This window comes from Prinia subflava, chromosome Z (assembly GCF_021018805.1).
Source record: "Prinia subflava isolate CZ2003 ecotype Zambia chromosome Z, Cam_Psub_1.2, whole genome shotgun sequence".
NCBI lineage: Eukaryota > Metazoa > Chordata > Aves > Passeriformes > Cisticolidae > Prinia > Prinia subflava.
The window spans coordinates 14,245,111-14,265,679 of record NC_086283.1 but is presented as its reverse complement, the minus strand read 5'-3'; the positions used below and the strand labels follow the sequence as shown (position 1 = coordinate 14,265,679).

Below are 20,569 nucleotides of genomic sequence, written 5' to 3'. Positions count from 1 at the left end.
GGCAAGCTGAGTTCTTCCTTGCTCACTGTCTACCTGAAGATCAGTATATCTTCTAGCTGCTTCCTTAAGTCTTTCTAGAAAGGCAGTGGGAGATTCTTTCTTTTCCTGTCGAATTTCATACAACTTAGACCAGTTCATACTCTTAGGTATTGCCTGTTGAACACCAACTGAAATCCACTCCTGATATCTCTTTAGCCTTAACATATCCACTCCAGAGGGGTCATTAGCATCCCACTCTGTGTCTGCAGTGGGAAAATTATAATCCAGTGTCCCTGTCACCAAACCATTTCGTATGTCTTCTCTAGCTCTTTCTCTTGCTGCTCGAAGAACCATATCTCTCTCTGTCTCATCCATCAGAGTGTCTAATATGACATGAATATCTTCCCAATCAGGGTTCTGAGTTTCATTATCATCTTAACCACACGAGCTACCTTATCTGGGTTTTCTCTATATGTTCCGGCTGATTGTTTCCATATAACTAAATCAGCAGGTGAAAAGGGTACCTTTACAAAGACGGGTCCATTAGTTCCCACCCCTTGCCTTAGTGGTGCAATAATCGTTCTCTTTTGTTTGCCTGATTTTAATATACCCTTTCCTGCCTGAGGCCACTCCAGGGCCAGTTTTCCTCGTGTTCGGTGAGCTACTGGGGCGTCTAGTTCATCTGCTTCACTGTCACTACTTTCCATTCTATCTGTCTTCTTCACATTCCCCCTTTGCTTCCGCCTCACAATCACATCCTGGACAGGTGAATCTGGCAGGGGGGGTACAGGGGGGCAGACGGGACAGGAGCTGGTGAAGGAGGTGTAGGTAGGAGCGGAGGGTACCCTTGAGCTGGTGTTAGAGGGGGGATAAATCTTTCAGCGGGTGTGGGTGGGGGAGCAGGATAGCTTTGAGCAGGTGTATGTGGAGAAGGGGGGGTTCTCTGAGCAGGCGGAGGAGGGACAGGCACCTGGGCAGGCAGAGGAGGGGCAAGCACCCGAGCAGGCGGAGGAGCGGCTGGCACAGGCAGAGGAGGATAATTACCTTCAGCAGACAAAGGTGGGGGTGAAACATATTGTGCTGACGCGAGCGAGGGGGGTGTAAGAGAATCAGGTGGGGTCAGGGTGAGCGGGGTAGAACTTGGTGTTGAGGGGGCCGTGGTGGTTCCGGGAGCCATGGGAGATATCAATAATTCCGATTCCAGTTCATCTCTTTTTTCCCCTAAAATTTCACTTAAAACTGCATGTTCCATACAATGCTTATTTTGGACGCAAGCCAGACACTTATTATTCTCAAGCTTCATTGCTTTCATTTTGTCAAGCCACAAAACCAGTTTCTCAAGCAAGCACAGAAATAAGTCAATATATGGTAATTGTTCTACCCTTCCATCTTGTGTACAAAGCGATCTAAGTTGCATAATAACCTTCACATCAAAAGACTCGTTTTTCGGCCACCTCTGATTTTCAGGCAAAGCGTATTTTGGCCAGTGAACATTACAATATTCAATCAACTTATCTTTTCGTAATTCCTGACCGAAGTTCCCCTCTTTCCAATGTGCCAACAAACAACCCAACGGAGAAGAACTTGGTATAGAGGCATTATTGCTGCCCAAAACCTCTTTTAACCCTTTTAGTTTCTCCATATTACAGATACATAAAAACCACAGATGCCGAACCTGCAACGCTTTCGCGATGTCTGACGGACGGCTGCCTAGGCAATACCACCAGGAATTCCTTTTGCCCAACCAAGCGTAGCTTTCGCTGCGTCTTAATGGCAGGCCCCCAGACCAGAGAATAAAGAACCTTACCTCTTACCAGGGGTCGTTGTGAGCGGCGAGGGTCGCGGCTCCGATGGGCTCCCCGAGAAATCACCCGGTGCCGGCTGGAGCGTGATCGGGTTGCGGGGTCCTGGCTGCGCCCACAAGGTCCCGTCCTGGGTCGCCAAAAATGTTAGCATAGGGAAACATATAACCACACGAAGGCGATCATATGCAGTTCTTTATTCAAGTGCGCGGGACACAGGGGTGATGATACACCCAAATCTGATGTCCAAAGAATACAGAGTCGATTCGTGATTTTTATAGTTTAAATTATACACATGTTAACTAACCCCCACCCCTAGATACTGATTATCCTATTCCTTAGTTACTATCTTAAATCATACCTACGCTTCTACCCTGATCCACACTTGATTTGGTTAAAACAATGCTTCTCAATTATCCCCTGAGTTGCAGTCACACTTGATTCGGTCATTACAATAGCATGGAGCTGTTTGCAGAAGCTGACGCTTGTTCCGAGCTGAGCTGCGTCATGTTCCAGTTGTACGTTCTCTACTTTCCTCCCCCCACACATACCTCAACTTAACCCAGAAATTATATTTTTAACCCTCCACCAACAGGAGGAGCATCTCACAATGGGATGATGTAATGTGTCCTGTCATTGGTGAGCCTCCATGGCCCATTAACAGAAGATAACCCCTGGATGGTGGACAGTGGTGAAGGAGATAAGAAACACTGCCCCACCTGGTTTTAACAGCTGGCCTATTTATCAGAAGGCATCCGCCCCCCTCCCCCCTGGAGTTACAAGAGATAAAGAAAAACATCTCCCCAGTTGTTTTCAACAGATAAAACAGAATACACATTTTGTTTGGTTACATAACCCAAGACACTTACTCAGGAATAAACAGAACAAAACCAAATACAACCAGTTAGAATGAGAAGTTTTCCCTCTATATTTCACTCCTGAAATCTCATTTTGTGCACAACCTGTTCATAGCCAGCACTTACATTTTAATGATTTATTATACCACAATGTGGTAACACAGATGCATGTTTGAGATGGCCCCCGTGAATGGGAAGCCCAGCAGACCCTACTGCCATCCCACAGCAGACAGCTTTGTTCTAGTGACATGGAAAGAGGTTGTCTTACACTATATAGCTTATTTATGTCACATAAAGTACAATTTTGTACAGTATTTCACACCTTTTAAAAAGCACAGTCTTGTCTTTAATGATGTCCAGTCAATAATCATTGATGTTGGCACAGACAAGTCATCAAACAGAACGCATGACTGTTCCTTGGATTGAGTTAGTGTGGTGGGACAAACATAATTTCTGGCTATTTGTGCTCAGTGGGAAGTTAAATCATCTGAGGGAGATGGAGACAATGTTTAGTGTTCAGGAGTCCTCCTCTTGCCCAGGATTGGGAGAGAGGGGTCACAGCCTCTGCAAACCCAGGACAAAGTTCAGCACTGGCAAATGTCTTTCCAGGACTGGAATTTTAAAATTCACTTCTCTCTGATAATTTTTTCTAGCAGTTCCCTTCACAAGGAGGCAGTTGAAGTTTTGCTTTATTTTTGCACAGAGAAGGACTTGAACAGGTCAAAAAGAGAGATGACTAGATGTGTTTTTTGTTGGTGTTTTTTTTTAATGTACAGTCTCCATTAATAGGTTTTGTTACTTTTAATTTTCAAAGTTCAAAAATATAAACAGCCTAAAGTGCATAACTGTTATATTTCATGAAAACTATCTGAAATGCTAGCAATATACCATGTTGTCTTGGTTTGAAAGACAGATATCTGCTAGGAAGGGGGCAGGACCTCCCTAGAGATGGAGAATTCAAATCCCCTCTCTCCAAATTATTCTAATTTAAAAAATTAAAGGAGCTTTCAGACAGAGGTATGGGGATAGGAATAACAGTTCTTTACTAGTATATATGACAAAACAACAAACAACAACTACAGCATTAATAATAAACAGAACCAGGAACCTTGAGGGCTTTCTTTCACAAAAACGCCCAGGGCAGTTTGATCTCGGTACCCCTGCAGGACTCTGAGAGGCCGAGCTGGAAGGGAGGAAAGTCCCGGGCTGGTGGATGAGATGAGGAGCTCTGCGCTGGCAGCTGGAATGGCAGGGGGTGTCCCGGCAGGGCTGGGCAGGGCAGGGCTACAGAGTAGCAGGAGAACCTCAAAGCTCCGAAGAAGCAGCAGCGGCGGTGGGGGCAGGGCTGGAGAAAGCGAGCTCAGGATTCCCGGGTACACGAGCAGATGAGGATAGATTTCCCAGGACGAGACAGAGGCAGAGTGAGGGCCGTGAACTCTTCCTGTAGTGGGGACAGCCTGACCGTCCTCCTCGGCGCTGAGAGCAAGAGTGAACCCCCCTCCCCCAGCTCTGTCTTCTTGCCTTTCCCAAAGCTCGTCATCTCTCCCCTCTGAGGGACACTCCCAGAGACTTAAAAACAACAGGTGTAGCCTTGTGTTGCCATGTCCTTCAACTACTCCCTTTTGTTCTGATTAAGTAATCATTAAGGCTTCTTGGAAACTTATGGGAAAAAAATTCTGTAAGTGAAAAAAACCCACAAAACCCACAAATCTAACCCCCAACACATGTAAACAGCAGTAACTAAGCATCAGAAAATCCTGCAGTCTCATCAGTTTAAAAATAAAATGGAATGTTCCCTACATATCATTTACCAAGATTTGTCAGGGGAAAAACCCAGCTGTTGGGAGTGTCTTAGGCTGCAATGCAAGATGTAACCAAAAGTATGTATTCTCTTACCATGTGTTAAAACCAGGTGGGGCAGTGTTTCTTTATCTCTTCAGTGACCCATCCACTGCATAAAATTACATCATCCCATTCTGAGATGGAGGATCACCCAGAAGGAGGAGCTAAGCATTCCTACCTGGATATAACACGAGATGTGGAACACAACAAGCAGGCTTTTTCCACTGGATTCCCAGAAGACCAGATCCAACTACACCACCACTGGACTTTCAGAGGAAAACTACACCCTTCTACTGGATCATTGATTCAACAGAACCACATCTGTCACTCCAGGAGGACCGAAGCCATAATTTAATCGGACTGCTACCAACACCCTGACTAACAGGGTGTCAGATTGTATTCTCACTCTGCCAGTGTTTTTTTTTTTTGTACTACTGCATTTTATTTTAATTTTCCTAGTAAATTGTAGTTCTGACATGGGGTCTCCCACTGGTTTGCTGTCAGACTAGCACAGGGGGTTAGATTTCTTTCCTTTTGTTCCTTTTTACTTATAGATTTTTTTCCCCATAACCTGCTAGGAAACTGTCATGAGCCTCTAGGAAACTGTCATGAGCCAAAGGATGGTCGTGATGGTTCGTTTTGATTTCAGAGTGCAAAAAGAGGCAATGAGAACTTAGTTCAAGTAAAATCAATTGTATCTTTATTGATACACACGGGGAAAGAAAGTGAGAGAGAGAGAAGAGAGGAAAGGGGGGGTAATAGCTACCGACTACAGACGTGAGTCCTCATGACGCTGGAGCCCAAGACCACCTTCGCAGTCCTCGTGGCGCACGCCAATAGACCATCGTCGTGTCCGCTGGGGAGATCTCGAAAGCCTGCTCTCTGGGGGTGGTTGTTATAGTTCTTTTTCGAGGTGAAGGGCAAGATGCCAGGAAGGGGGGGAGGTCTCGTGGGCACTGCAGGTGTTTTCTCACAATAGAGGGAGCGGTGCAGCCCGAACCTTACAGCAGGTACGGTCGGTCTCTGAGAAGGGCGTTTCAGTCCAGTCAAACACGGCCCAGAAACCGTAACAGCCCCCCATTGTTCATGCGCGGGTCTCTGAGGACGGCATTTCGGTCCAGTAACAGCAGCTGCAGGGAGAAGCTCAGATCCCGCTTCGGTCAGCCCAATGGCCCAGAGTCCGTGGGGGTCTCGGCTTCTGGCAGTCATGAGGCAGATGAGGGCCTTTTTTGACTGACTCTTACAGAAACATTAATGACAGGGTACTTCAAAAAAACTGGGTACTTAAGAAAAACAAAACAAGTAGCCAAGCTCAGGGGAGGGGGGCATCTGGTTGCACTTTTAATCTGGGAGTTTCTCTCTGAGGGGACGAGATACCACAAGAATTGGGCAGGTGAAGGACAGGGCTGGGGTAGCTGCTAGCTCTCTTTCTTCTCTCTTTAGGCTTCAGAGGAGGGTGGTCGGAGCTGTTGCTTGGGGAAGGGAATTAGCTTCCACCACGGCTTTCCCAGCTGCCTCCCCCAGCTCTGCTCCGGTGCCGCTCCAGTCTCGCCTCGCCGCCACCATTATGGATAAAAAGAAGCAGCCGTTCTTGGCCATGCCTGCACCCCTGGGCTACGTGCCAGGGCTGGGACGTGGAGCCACGGGTTTCACCACCCGCTCTGGCATCGGCCCTGCCCGCAGCGCCAGCAACCCTGCGGACAACGGGCATGCCCCACAGGGCAAGAGAACTGTGGGGCACCAGATGAAGAAGAACCAGACAGCAGACCATGAGGATGGAGATTTGAGTGACACCAACTACCATGAGTCCAATGTCTGTGCTGGGAGCCTCTTCTCAAGTGGCCCCTATGAAAAAAGTGATGAAGAGGCAAATGCTATTTATGCAGCTTTGGATAAGAGGATGGATGAACGCAGGAAAGAAAGGAAGGAACGATGAGTAAAAGAGGAAATAGAAAAGTACCTTTCGAACAACCCAAAATTCAACAGCAGTTCTCAGACTTGAAATGGAAGTTAGTGGAGATTACTGAGGAGGAGCGGCTGAGTCTTCCTGAAGTTGGGCATGCCAGGAACAAGCAGCAGAGAAATACTCATTATGAGAAGCTGCCTCCTGTCCCCGACAGCTTCTTTGCAAAGCATTTGCAGTCAGGGGAGAATCACATTTCTGTGCACCCATACCAGACATGATTTAGTGTACTGAATACTCTGTATCCAGGGACTTTGAATACTCCGTACCCAGGAGGGATGACACCAGGCTTGATGACACCTGGGACAGGTGAATTGGATATGAGGAAGATTGGCCAAGCCAGGAACACCTTGATGGATATGAGGCTAAGCCAGGTGTTGGACTCTGTGAGTGGCCAGACTGTAGTGGACCCAAAAGGATATTTGACAGACTTGAGTTCCATGATTCCTACACATGGAGGAGATATCCGTGATACAAAAAAAGCCCGTTTGCTCCTGAAATCTGTCCAAGAGACCAATCCTCATCATCCACCAGCCTGGATAGCCTCAGCCTGACTGGAGGAGGTCACTGGCAAACTCCAGGTGGCTCAAAATCTCATCATGAAAGGAAGAGAGACATGCCCCAAGAGTGAAGATGTTTGTTTGGAAGCTGCTTGGCTTCAGCCTGGAGATACAGCCAAGGCTGTTGTGGCCCAGGCTGTGTGGCACCTGCTACAGTCTGTGTGGATCTATATCAGAGCAGCAGAGTTGAAGACAGACATCCATGCCAATAAATGTGTCCTTAGGAAAGCCCTTGAGCATGTTCCAAACTCAGAGCGTTTGTGGAAAGCAGCTGTAGAGCTGGAGGAACCTGAGGATGACAGGACCATGCTGAGCCAGGCTGTGGAGTGCTGTCCAACCAGTGTGGAACTCTGGCTGGTGCTGGCAAGGCTGGAGACATACAAGAATGCTAGTGAAGTACTTAACAAAGCCTGGGAGAATATCCCGGCAGATCGTCACGTCTGGATTACTGCTGCCAGACTGGAGGAAGCCAATGGAAATACCCACATGGTGGAGAAAATCATTGACAGAGCCATCACATCTCTTAGGGCTAACAGCATGGAAATCAACAGGGAGCAGTGGATACAGGATGCTAAGGAATGTGATACAGCTGGAAGTGTGGCCACATGCCAGGCAATCTGTGATTGGGATTGGGATTGAGGAAGAAGATCGGAAACACACCTGGATGGAAGATGCAGACAGTTGTGTTGCTCATAATGCCCTGGAGTGTGCATGAGCCATTTATGCCTATGCCTTGCAGGTCTTCCCGAGCAAGAAGAGTGTGTGGCTGCAAGCAGCCTACTTTGAAAAGAACCATGGAACCAGAGAATCCTTGGAGGCTCTTTTGCAAAGAGCTGTTACTCACTGTCCCAAAGCGGAGGTGCTGTGGCTCATGGTAGCCAAATCCAAGTGGCTGGCAGGAGATGTGCCAGCAGCCAGAAGCATTTTAACCCTGGCTTTCCAGGCCAACCCCAACAGCAAGGAGATCTGGCTGGCTGCCGTGAAGCTTGAGTCAGAACAATGAGTACGAAAGAGCAAGGAGGCTGCTGGCAAAGGCTCGCAGCACTGCCCCCACAGCAAGGGTCTTCATGAAGTCTGTGAAGTTGGAATGGATGCTTGGCAACATTGATGCAGCCCAGGAGCTCTGTGAGAAAGCCCTGAAGCTCTATGAGGACTTTCCTAAACTGTGGATGATGAAAAGACAAACTGAAGAACAAAAAGTGCTGTTAGAGAAAACAAGGGAGACTTATAATCAAGGGTTGAAGAAGTGCCCCCATTCCATACCCCTGTGGCTTTTGCTGTCCAGCCTGGAGGAGAATGTTGGGCAGCTGACTAGAGCAAGAGCCATCCTGGAAAAGTCTCGCCTGAAAAATCCAAAGAATCCAGATCTCTGATCAGAGTCTGTGCGCTTGAAGTACTGAGCTGGGCTGAAGAACGTGGCTAGCACTCAGATGGCCAAGGCACTGCAAAAATGCCCCAGTTCAGGAATTCTGTGATCAGAAGCAATTTTCCTTGAAGCGCAACCGCAACGAAAGACCAAGAGTGTGGATGCTCTCAAGAAGTGTGAACATGACCCACATGTTCTGCTGGCTATGGCCGAGCTCTTCTGAAGCGAGTGTAAAATAATCAAGGCCAGAGAGTGGTTCCACTGCACCCTGAAGATAGATTCTGACCTGGGGGATGCCTGGTCCTTCTTTTATGTATGTGAGCTCCAGCACGGCAGAGATGCACAACAAGAAGAGGTGAGGAAGCGCTGTGAGAATGCTGAACCTCGCCACGGGCACCTCTGATGTGAGGTCTCCAAGAACATAGAGAACTGGCAGAAAGAGAGATTCTTGTGCTTGTGGCAGCTAAGCTGAAAAAGAGCTTCTAGAGTGTGCTGGCCTCAGCAGCCTCAGAGGTCCCTATAGGAATTCATCTGCTTGTGGTGCATTTGCCCTTTCAGTGACACAGATTTCGAAGGACAGTGTTGGGGGTTAGGTTTCTTTCCTTTTGTTCCTTTTTACTTATAGACTTTTTTCCCATAACCTGGGAGGAAACACTAACAACTTTTTTCCCATAACCTGGGAGGAAACACTAACACAACTTGTTCAGAAAAACAAGGTACTTAAGAAAAGCAAAACAAGTGGCTACGCTCAGGGGAGGAGGGCATCTGGTTGCATTTCTCTTATCTGAGAGTTTCTCTCCGAGGGGCAGAGATACCACGAGAACTGGTCAGGTAAAGGACGGAGCTGGGGCAGCTGCTAGCTCTCTCTCTTTTAGCTTTGGAGGAGGAAGGTCGCCATGGAGTGAGCCTCTGCTTGTGAGAGCAGCCACTGAACTGAGAGATTATTAACACCTGCCTCACTAAAAAAGGGACCTATCACTGTCTGCTCGGGTGCCCAGAATACTGAGCCTGCCCCTCTCTGTCCTGCTGCAGCCAGATCGCCGCTGCCCTACCCTCTCTGCCTCTTGAGCGCTGCTCTGGGCTTTCGCTACATGGTAGCCCTGCAGACCCTGCCCGCCGGGATGTCCTGCGGTTCCAGACACAGCTCCAGAGCTTCCGATACATCTCGTCTACCACCCTGGGATTTTTGCTCATTCCTACTTGTTGTGGTTTGTTTGCCTTTGTTCTCGCTTGTTAAGGTTTTTTTCCTTTCTATGATGTAATCTTTAAGAGTTTGTACCATCCCTATGCCAATCCCCATACCCCCTCCCTGATTCCTTGCCCATCACTTGATGTACCCTTCCCTTATTCTAGAAGGCTCTCAGAAGGGCATTGAGTGATAGGCTGGAAAGCAGGGGTCCCTTCCCCAATGTACCCTCAATGGTTATCCTTGTTGTCTGTTATGCACCCTGTTCCCTCCCCAGCCTTCCCCCACTGGCTGATGAGTGGTTCCCCACCTTGTACCCTCCTGCCGTGGAGGCCGTGGGCTCCAAGCCTGGCATCAGATCCTCTCTGCACAGCTTCCGCATGGTCTGTACTCCCCAGGTCTAGGAGCTCTCTGGAGTCACCAATAAAGACCTGGACTGATACCACCATGCAGAGTCTTCTTTCAGCCTTTGCTTTCTCCTGCCGACAGCTTTCCCATGCACGGGGGACTGCCTGTAGACACCTCTCGGTACCCCGGGCACTGAGGAGTGTCCCCAGCTGACTGCTGTGCCTGCTGCTAGCTGGGATTCCCAGCCAGGGAGATCGGGAGGCACAGTCTCACCTGCTGGCCCAGCTGCTCTGCTCCTGCCTTCCTTAGCAGACACCTGTCTTTCAAACCAAGACAGACAGGACATGGATGGTGATAGGAAAGAGCTTTCTCCCAAAAGGAAAAGCTGTTTCCCTTTTTCCCCAGCATGGCCATCAGCCTCTGTGGCACACGAGAACATTGTAGCTGGTGTCACATAGGAGACAGGAGCAGCCTTGTGAGGCTCTGTTGGCATTTCCATGTTGATTCCTGACGCCCCCCTGCAAACACAAGCTTTATTCAGCTTGTATGGATTTTGACATGTGGCAGTCCCTCTGTTCTTGGCCCCAGCATGTGTTCCCTCTCCCCCTTTAGTGTTTGGCCCATCTGATGTTGGTTCCTTGTCAGCAGATCTGGGTTGTTGCTGTTGGAATGCACCAAGTGATCCTAGAAGGAGATGGGTGGAGTTTTGGGAGCAGCCCAGCAGCACAGGGAAGGGTCTGGGCTGGCTCCCCTTCTTTAGGTCCTTTAGTTTGGTTTCTGCTAACAAGCTGCTGTGCAGCCTGGAGGTATTCCTAAAACCTGAGCAGCTGGAGCATTTTGTCAAATTCAAAAGCATATTTTAAGAGAACTTCTCCTCAATTTTTAAATGAGGAAAGTAGAGCTTATTCTTTTAGGTGTCTTGAGTTCATTAAGCAGAGTGGCAGTTTAAAGTAACAAGTCAAACCTCAGCAATCCCTGAAAGCCCTTTTGAAGGAAGAACATTTGTTTAGAGTTGTTGGGAGACTGTGCTGTTACACAGCTGTGGCTGGGAGGTTTGGGATGGCTCTCTCCAAGAGCAGATAGAAAAATGCAAACTCATCAGAGGGAAAACTTTGTGTTTGGAACCCTTTGTACACTGTCTTCAATTTTCTACAATTGTGTACTATTTTTACCCCAATATAAAAAATATGGGATGTTAATTCGTGTTCTTATGGGTTATGGTATGTTAGAAATTATAAAAATATATGTTATATGAGAATATAATTTTAGTTTCAGTCTGGCTTGGAATTCACTGAGATGGAGGCAGGCACCACCCTGGAATTTCCATTTAGAAAGGAGTCAAAGGATTTACAGGAAAACCCTGGTCTTCTCTTTGGCATCAGAAAGAAGGACACACTAAGATAAGCAATCAATCCTTCCCCCATGGGTGGCAGAGCCATCAGACCACCGGCAGAATCATCAGAGCGCCATCATCGTCCAAATCTCTGGAGAAGAACTCTTTCCATTCATAAACTTTGGTGTCCATTCATCACAGGAAACCAGAAATTGACACCTTGCAACAGAAGGGGAAACTCTTTTCAGCTAAGCCGGAGACGACTAGGAATTCGAATAACCAGCCCTGGAAACAAAAGGACTATGGGGAAATTTTGTGCCAGAGACGGAATAAAGTGTATAAAATCTATCATCAGCGTAACTCCACTGGTGGTGGTGGGGGGATGGAGGCGGCAGAAAGTTGCCGAAATTCTGTAATTTGATTCTCTTTAATAAGCCAAAATTATATTTTAATTGGACTACTGGATTGGCATTTATAACACCCAACCTCCTGACTTTCTTGTGATCGTATGTTGTGACGGTAGCAATTTGCAAGTTCCCTTGCAAAAACGATCTTGGTATGAAAGGTTCGTTAACATGACAGTCTATTCTTGAGTTGAAAAATAAGTGCATCTGTATGAACAATAATATCGGTTCCATGAAAACACATAAAGGAAAAAGTAAACAACCTGAATCTGAGCACGTACACACAAATCACGTCCTAAAAAATGTAGTAAGAAAACTACCAGCCAATAGGTGAGGTGTGTGACAACTGTATAAAATAAGTGATGTGAATTGTGAAAAACGTGAGATGATTAATTCATGTTCTTATGGTAAATTGGAAAATTATAAAGCTGTATAAATTTATATCAGGTAAAAGTCTACGTTTCAGGAGGTTTCTGCAGCAGATGGTGAAACTGACCACCCTGAAAATCAGGCGTCTCCATTCAGAAGGGAACAAAAGACTTTGCAGCCTTCTCAAGTATTGGGAGGGGACCTGTTGAGATGAGCCGGTATCAGCAACTCACACCTCGGGAGCCACTTTCACAGACCATCAAGCAATATCAGCCATATCTCGAACATTCATCAACTGTAAGGATCCATAGAAACTGAACATTAACACATGGACTTGGGAGGGGAGTTCTTTTCAATCCGACCGGAGACGAATTTGGGTTTGAATAGCTAACCAAGAAACAAAGGGAAATAGGGGAAATATTGCCAGAGGCAGAATAAAGAGTATAAAAACCAAGCCTCGAACATGGCAAATTCGTGTACCCAGCTAGAGACACAGACAGCCAGGGTCTATGTCTATGGGTCACCCTTGGCTCTCTTTTTCCCAGAAGAAACTCTGTCAAGTAAGTGTCGCTGTTTGTAAAGAGAAGTTTTTCTATTGCTTAAAAATTCTGTGATTTGATTCCAAATTTTGTGATTTGAATTTTTTATAAACCAAATTATTGAATTTGGAAATAAATTGTCCTGGCATTTATAACATGAATAAAGAATTGTCTTTTCCTGCATGAAGATAATGGAGTCTCGACTAACTTACTACAGTATCTGATGACCCGATGCGATCGCGGGATGCTCCGGCCGAGCCTGCCTCAAAAAAGGACGCGGGCCAAGCCGAGCCGGGACTCGAGAGCCGGAATACACAGAGCCGCGAATGAGCAGCCCGCGGGGAAACGAAGTTCGAGAGGCAAAAGCACAAAGCAGCGAAAGGCCGCGGCTGTGGCCGCAGGCGGCCGCGGGACGGCCCAAAGTGCACAGAGACAAGAGGCGGGCAGGGGAGCGGGACCGGGCGGGAGCGCACGGCGCCGCGGAACGCACAGACACAAACACGGAAACAGAGAAACAAGCACAGCTCCCGGGAAGGCGCTGCCCGGGGGGGTGGGAGCACGGACAGGAAAATGCATTGCGGCCACTGAGACGGTGGGAGACAGCGGTCTCAAAACCCGTGGAGTGTACGGTCAGGAACGGGAGATGTGGGAGACACGATCTCGAACCGTGGGGAAGCATGGCCTGGAGCCGTGGGAATGGCCGAGAGCCAGGAAACATCGCGTCCAAGGAGATGCGGGGCACGGGCTGAAGAACTGCGGAAATACGAGGGAGCGGCCGCAGGGAAGCGATCGAGAATCGCGGGGGAGCTACAGCCTTGAGCCGGGGAGACAGCGGCCAGAGAGAGCCATGGAAAATGCGCTGTGGGAGATCCGCGGCACGGAGCGCCACACGCGCGGAATGACGCACGCGTGAGGAAGCGCGGCCGCAGGGTAATGTGCAGACCAAGAGGTTAAAAAAGGCGTAAAATGCGGGAAATCAGATCATGCACTTCGTCCGACGAGGAGGCGATAACACGTGTGTGGGCACTTATACCGCGCAAATGGAATAAAACAGGATAGAAGGAAACGGCGAACTTAATTTCTACGGCGTAGGAAACAACGTGAAAGCAGAAGTACAAAATGCCTTTTCTATCGAAAGCTGGGACGAGTTGGAGCAGCTTTTGTGGGTAGCGGCCATAGGGACAAAATAGGCCATAGGGCCATAGCCACAAAATAGTTACCCACGTGGCATTTTATTAGAAATTCTTTTAAAAACTACAATCTGCTGAAGGGACCGCAGCTGCTGCGGCATTCGCCCCCCCGCGGGCTCCAGAGACCTCTCGGTCAGTGCCGCCTGTGTCTGCAGGTCCGTTTCTGTTCCCTCTACCCACGAACGATGGAAAAGCTACCTTTTAATTCTGTTTTTATGTTGAAAAGACTATTAAAAAGTGCTACAGCCACTTGGAAGGCGCTCCCCAGCCCGGCCGTGTGCAGGCGCCCGGAAGCGGAACCGTGCGCGCCCCTCGCCCCGCGGTTCCAGCAGGACGCGGCTCTGCCCCGCCGGCGCGGGGGGGCCGCTCCCGCTCCCCGGGGCCGCGGCGGCTCCGCTCGGGGAGGTTTTATCCTCCAGGAGCCCCCGAGGCACCGCTCGGTTCGCAGCCCCACAGGGAACGCGCCAGCTCTGCAGAGGGCAGGAACCGGAGCACATTTCCTGCTCACAGCTCCTCCCCAGAGCTGAGGGCTCCAATGCCGTTCCCTCATTCCCTCCCGGGCTCTGCGCGGGATTTCCAAAGCCCCGCGGCTCTGCCGGGCTGGGAGCTGGGAGCCACGAGCCACAAGCGCTTTTTATCCATGATGGTGGCGGCGAGGCGAGACTGGAGCAGCACCGGAGCAGAGCCGGGGGAGGCAGCTGGGAAAGCCGTGGTGGTGGCAGAAGCGGCAGCGGGAGCTAATTCCCTTCCGCAAGCGGCAGCTCCGACCATCCTCCTCCGAAGCCGAGAGAGAGCTAGCAGCTGCCCCAACCCTGTCTTTTATCTGCCCAGTTGTTGTGGTATCTGCCCCTCGGACAGAAACTCCCAGATAAAAAGTGCAACCAGATGCCCTCCTCCTCTGAGCTTGGCCACTTGTTTTGCTTTTCTTAAGTACCCAGTTTTTCTGAGGTACCCAGTGGTTAGTGTTTCCTAGAAGATTATGTGGAAAAAAAAATCTACAAAATGGAACAAAAGGAAAGAAACTAACCCCCAACACCAGCAAAACAGATAATTTATCAGTACATAGTGCAAACAGACTTTTAAAAATAAGCAGAGAAAACATACTCGTGGCAAGCCTCAGCCCACTGAAAAAATGCATGATTATGAAAAAGAGCAGAAATTGCTTCTCTAATCCATTTAAACATGTCCAGGCCCAGATTCAGCAAAGCACAGAGGCTTGACTCCATTTTAATTCAGCAACCAAAGGCAGGCCAGCTTAAGGCACACGCTCACGATCCAGGCTTTTGCTTTGCAGAACTGGATCTGAACAATATAAAGATGAGCCAGTGCTAAGGACCTTTTGGTAACGCAGCATTTCTTCTCATCCCACACTTCTACCAGCAGAGTGACACTGCAGCCAGCTTGGCTCAGCTGCTTTCCCTAAAATAACTAGGGAGAGCTGACGATGAGAGGAAGAGCCTGCAGGAGCAGGCAAAGGCACAACTCTGGCTTCCTGGGCTGCCCTCTGTTGGAACAGGGGGTTTACCCTTCTTTAGGCTTCCCTTCAAAGCACTTCTTGAGCCAATTTGTCAGTTCAGTTAACACACCGCAAGAATCAGAGGAGATCCCATCTCAGCACCTCTGAAAAGCCAAGACCTAGGTCAGCACACAAGTCCTCTGGACTGTTTGGAAATACAAAATTTGGTCTTTTTTAGTTTTATATGGAACAGGCAATTCTGCAATCAATAAAAAACCAAACCAAGCTTTCACTAACACACATCTCCGCCTCTGTCCTAGAGTGACATTGTATCCCCAATCGTCTGTTCTGTTTATGCTGGATATAAGTTCTACACCTTTAAGACAGCAAGCTGAGCTACACCCCACGAAAAGGACTTTCTGAATTCGCCGAATCTTCAGAACAACAAGAGGTTTTATTTTTTGGTATTGTTCATTTTTTATGTTTGTAGGTGCATTGCTTGTTAAATAAACAGTATTTTTCTAAGTTTCTCCAAGGAAATCTTTTCCCGAACCAGTTGGGGGAATTTGCCCTAAACCAGGACACCCACCCTGGCTAGCAAAGGGCACATGCAACCCATGGCCGCCTTTGGAAGAATTCAAGAGATCCTGAAGAGACCAAAACAGCAGCAATTTTGGCAAGAACACATGCAGCATACATGGCAAGTGAAAGGGGATAAATCTAAGTACCACAACCCAAATACAACTATTTGTGAGTGCACTTGCCCCTAATTAAGAAGGAAGAGGGAGAAGTTATTCTGGGAGTCCTCTTGGCTCCTCTGGTGTGACATGCATGAGGCCTGGCTACAACCAACACTGCATTTCATCTCAGCTATTTAGCTTCTGTACATTGGCAATGATCCCCTGGGGAGCTGAAGAGAGCATTACGGAAATATCCCCTTTGTGGAGGCGGAGCCTGGCTCAGGGCAGACCGAGGGGTGCACATAAGCCTCTGGAGTGGGAGAGTGAGCCCAGTTGTCCCAAGATGGCAGAACTGTGAGCCCCCAGTGACTCAGTGTCCCTGAACTCTGCCTTTCTCTCCTTCAGGCAGCACCTGTTTGACATGAGCACCTGAATCAGGTGTCCCAGGACTTTATTTTCTGAAAGTCATAAACAAATTTGGAAACGGTGAATTGTCAAAGCTTGCCCTTTCCACAGGCAGAGCACAGCTTCACTGCTCTCAGTTCCCTGCAGTATCCTCTGTACTGCCACACCTCCTGCACTGGGAAGAAAAGCCCATCCTCTGCTGCCACCACCAGTGTTGCTGCTGCAGCCCACACAGGGGTGATGCACACAAAAGAAGAAAATTTAGGTGACTGAGTTTGTGGGACACCCGTGTGGATGTCCAGCTCAGGCTCAGGTGTCAGTATCACAATGAAGCACACGTACGAATGGGGTGGGTCCTCTAGATATCTACCACATATTTGACACCAGATACTTAATCAACCACCAAAATCCCAAGGGATTCTGACTTAAAGCGTTTAAAACCTTTTCTCTTCCCTGTTGCCCAAATGTGGTCAGAAGGTCTCAGTATCACCCTCCAAGCAGAACAAGCTGGGAAGAACCTGGCTGCATGGCTCATTTTCTTTACTATCCCAAACATGTTTCCTTCTACTTCAGTTGAATTGGCCATCAAAAATGTGGGAAGAAAAACCAAGTCAAGCCTGGGCAAAACTGCAACTTACACAAGCTCTGGCTGATGACCAGGAGACTATTACAGCATTTCTCTAGAGCAACAGAAGATGTTGGAATCCAAACAGGTCAAAAGTCTGAGAAAATCTTTACTGTAGCTACAAGGGAACAGTCTTGGTGCTGCCTGACCTGTGCCTTAATGTCAGATTGGTCAGGGCATTTGTCTGTTCAACTCAAGTAGAAGCTACTTGATGATTTCATCACTATTAATCCTATTTTGCCTCTTGCTATAATATCCTGGGAAAAAAAAAAAGAACAGCATGGCTGGCCTTGATATTCTAAACATTACAGGATTTGTAAATAAATCAATACAGAAGGATCCCTTCAGTGCAGTCACTCAGCGCAGCGTTGTCTCCTACACTGGCAAACTCCATTTTGGGCATCAGGCCTGGAGAAACAGTGGGCAACAGCAAATACAGAGAGTGACAGAAATCCACCTTTCCTCCCTCTCCCACCTCTGGGAATGATCTCTCAGTTCCCAGGGAGCTCCTCAGCTCTCCCAGTCAGGCTCCCGCTGCATCCACTTCATGCATTTGTCCGTTTGATGCTCTCTTCTCTTTGTTTATTGGCAAAAACAATCTCCTCCTTTACATGATCTTGGAGCTAATATCCCTCTTACTGATCAGGACTTCCAGCAGCCTCAGCTTGGCCTTAACCTGCTTGTATTCATTGTACTCTTCAGCCATGGGAGTGCGGTCTTCTTTCTGCACATTCCTAATGGGAGTGAAAGCAGACAATGAGGATTTCTGTAACAGGAAGCCTCCCTCAGCAGCCTCCCTCTGTCCGCCAACAAGACCTACAAAGCTCCTCTCCTCCACTCCTGACCAGGGAACAAGGCCAAATCATTTACCCTTTCAGAGAAAAAGAAAACAAACAAAAAACAGGCAAACAAGCTGCTCCAACAAAGCGTGAGATGCTTGCATATTGAGGCTGAGCACAACCCCACAGTTCCAAATGCAAAATCCTACTTGAAACAGGGCCTGCTTCTCTGAAATCACCAGCTCTGCAAAACAGCTGGAAAACACTTCAGGAGCCATCAGGGTGTCAGCCTGTGAGCCTGGCAAAACAAAATATGGCCTCCCCTGGCTTGGCACCACAGCACTTACACGAACAGGCAAACTCATGAAAGGAAAGATGGTATTTGATCAGATTGCTCTTGGCTTACAGGAAAATTTTAAGTTTTCAGTGATTTTACAAAAGCCCCTAAGGATGATGGCTGGTGACAAGAAACACACAAGATAATTTAAGAATATAAATATATATTCTAAAACATTCTATCAGCTCGTCAATGAGGGACATTTTCTTAAAACAATAAAATCAGTTACACTAAAGCAGAAATACTTGATAAAACTCATGTCTGAATACCTCACAGACAAGTAAGAATAGGACAGAAATCACTAGGGAAAAACCTACTTATTTTAACACTGAATAACTCTTCCACCATTCTGAATGTGGGTAAAGCAATGATAATGATTGTGAAAAGGAAATACATAATACTGAATTCAGGTAACTGCATATTTAGAGATCTTTGTAGATACAAACCAGATTAAAAGTAGCTGAAAAACAGAGAGGCAGCTAAGAAATTATTACCTTCCATTTTGTCGGAAAAAGTTATCTTCAAAGTCTCTCAATTTTTTTCTGATTCGCTTTTTCTCTTCCCTGACTTCTTGGAGCTGCTCTAACAGTTCAGGGCTGTCGGGTTTAAAGATAAATGAGATTATCCATATGTATGCGATAAAAACAAGAAACATAGAGTAAACTTACAGATGTTTAGTTGTATGTATGCCGAGCAATGGAACTGCTCCTGCAAGCAGCTCTGGCAACCTCAATTACTTGAAACAAAAAGCTCTCAGTATTTAGTTCAGCAAAATGATCATACTCTTAAGCTGCAGCCTCTAAGGAGGTCAAGTGTGTACTTCACAATTTACCACTAACTTCTACGAAACTTATCTCCTGCAGATGGGTGTGGGTTTGGTGACTCTTATAGGATCACATTCAGTGGTCACAACTTAGGGCTACCACCCACATATGTTTGCATTAGACTTGAAACTAGCAAAGCTATTTCCACTTGACCTCTCCCAAACTTGAAAAGCCTTCTGGAGTGCAGGGTTTTCATGAGAAAGGTTTGCCACTGGTGCAGTCACTAGTTAGTGATGGAATCCAAAGGTACATAAGTTCAGAATCAGTATCAGGATTTCTCCCCAAACCCTTTCCTAGAGGGTCTATTGCATTTAAAAATGAAACATGAGAACTTCTGGCTCAGATCATAAATAGAAAAAAACCCTAGACACTTTTCTGACAAATTGTTGGGAAGGATGAAGTAGAAAGACCTTGCAAATATGGTGGTTTAGATTCTGGGAGTCTGAGTTCAACAAGCGAGATAGAAATGAAAGCAAGCTTTGAGATTTAGGGTGTGGGGTGCAGGGCCATCAGCTTGTGAACAATGACCTGCTAAGCTGAGGGCCAAATCGTTTGATTAAACAATCCCCTTCTGCTTGCCTTAGGTAATGGGACATTTCTATTGGCTGTATATGTTGTTATCTTGTATTAGATTGGTTAGTCCAACTCATACTATTAAACTTGGAAAGATATTTAATGTACGGTATTCGAGACCTCGCTCTCTCGGCTCGGTTCGCTGTTCCTGCTCTCCTGGCCTGCTTTAGCTGTGCCTAGCAGCTACAAGCAAGGCCCTCACAATAAACCACGTGCTACTTCTGCTACTTTGCTTATAGAGATACTTTGTCGCTGACTCTACCGTCACGGAGATACTCCTTCAACAAATTAAATGCTATCTTAGCAAGAAACGACATTTTGCAGTTGCCTGTGAATTCAACATACATGGATGCTTCATGGAGATTTGAAAGCCCCATATCCTGACTGCTCCTAGATGGCATCTTATCATCCACCGGGGAAACAAAGCCATCAGCATCGTCTTCTAGTTGATCCAAGAAGCTGCGCACACTGGAATCTGTTTTTATGGTAATTGTGAGATCCGGCTTCACACTGCTGTCCTCCTCAGACCCCTCCTCTTCTTCCTACACACAGGGACAGAGCACCCCCAAAACAGGACAAGTTATTGCTTCCCTTCTCAGAAACAGCCTCCTCCTCTCACCACATGCACTCAGGAACAAGAAGTGGAAAGGCAGAGCAAACACTTCAATTGCCAAGCAATGCACAGGACACCAGAAGACCATCAGTAAGACATCCTAGAACCAAAGCATGACAGAGAAATTGCCACCACAAACTCAGATTGATTAAGGAGACCTAGAGCGACACAACTGCGTGAAAAAAATACCTGGGGTTCAGAGCAACCTGTTGATTTGTTTAGTTTATGTATTTTGAAGTAAATGAACCCATTTGCAGTTGTTATGCATATTGTCCAATGTACACCAGACATCCTCTGCATTCCCCTGCAAACATTTTGCAGCATAGAGACTGCCAGGTTAAAATGTGGAATTTCCTCTTGAAAGATGCAGCTCAACAGCTCTCTCTAATGGCTGAATTCAAGACTTCAAAGGCCTATACAGTGATAGCAGTGAGCTCAGATGAGTCTTACAATAACCCAAATGTGGGATATGATTGACTGTAAAAGGACTGTTGCTGCAAACATGTTCAAACATCAGCTCTAATAATTTTGCTGGAATA

The 20,569-nt window shown here is 47.3% G+C and overlaps 1 protein-coding gene and 1 pseudogene across 4 annotated transcripts in view; one reads left to right on the top strand and one right to left on the bottom strand.

Annotated features, from left to right (window-relative positions):
- Positions 1-5,157: 5,157 nt before the first annotated feature.
- Positions 5,158-20,569, bottom strand: part of FAM13A (family with sequence similarity 13 member A) — a 129,950-nt gene continuing 114,538 nt past the window's right edge. For all 4 annotated transcript variants that reach the window (XM_063422065.1, XM_063422066.1, XM_063422064.1 and 1 more), the window contains 3 exons: positions 19,763-19,959; positions 18,515-18,616; positions 5,158-17,638 (listed from right to left, as the gene is read on the bottom strand). In XM_063422065.1, the coding sequence (XP_063278135.1) occupies positions 17,512-17,638; positions 18,515-18,616; positions 19,763-19,959 (426 nt within the window). In that variant the 3' untranslated portion in view covers positions 5,158-17,511. The remainder of the gene's footprint in view (positions 17,639-18,514; positions 18,617-19,762; positions 19,960-20,569) is intronic.
- On the top strand, positions 6,048-13,524 carry LOC134563797 (pre-mRNA-processing factor 6-like; annotated as a pseudogene).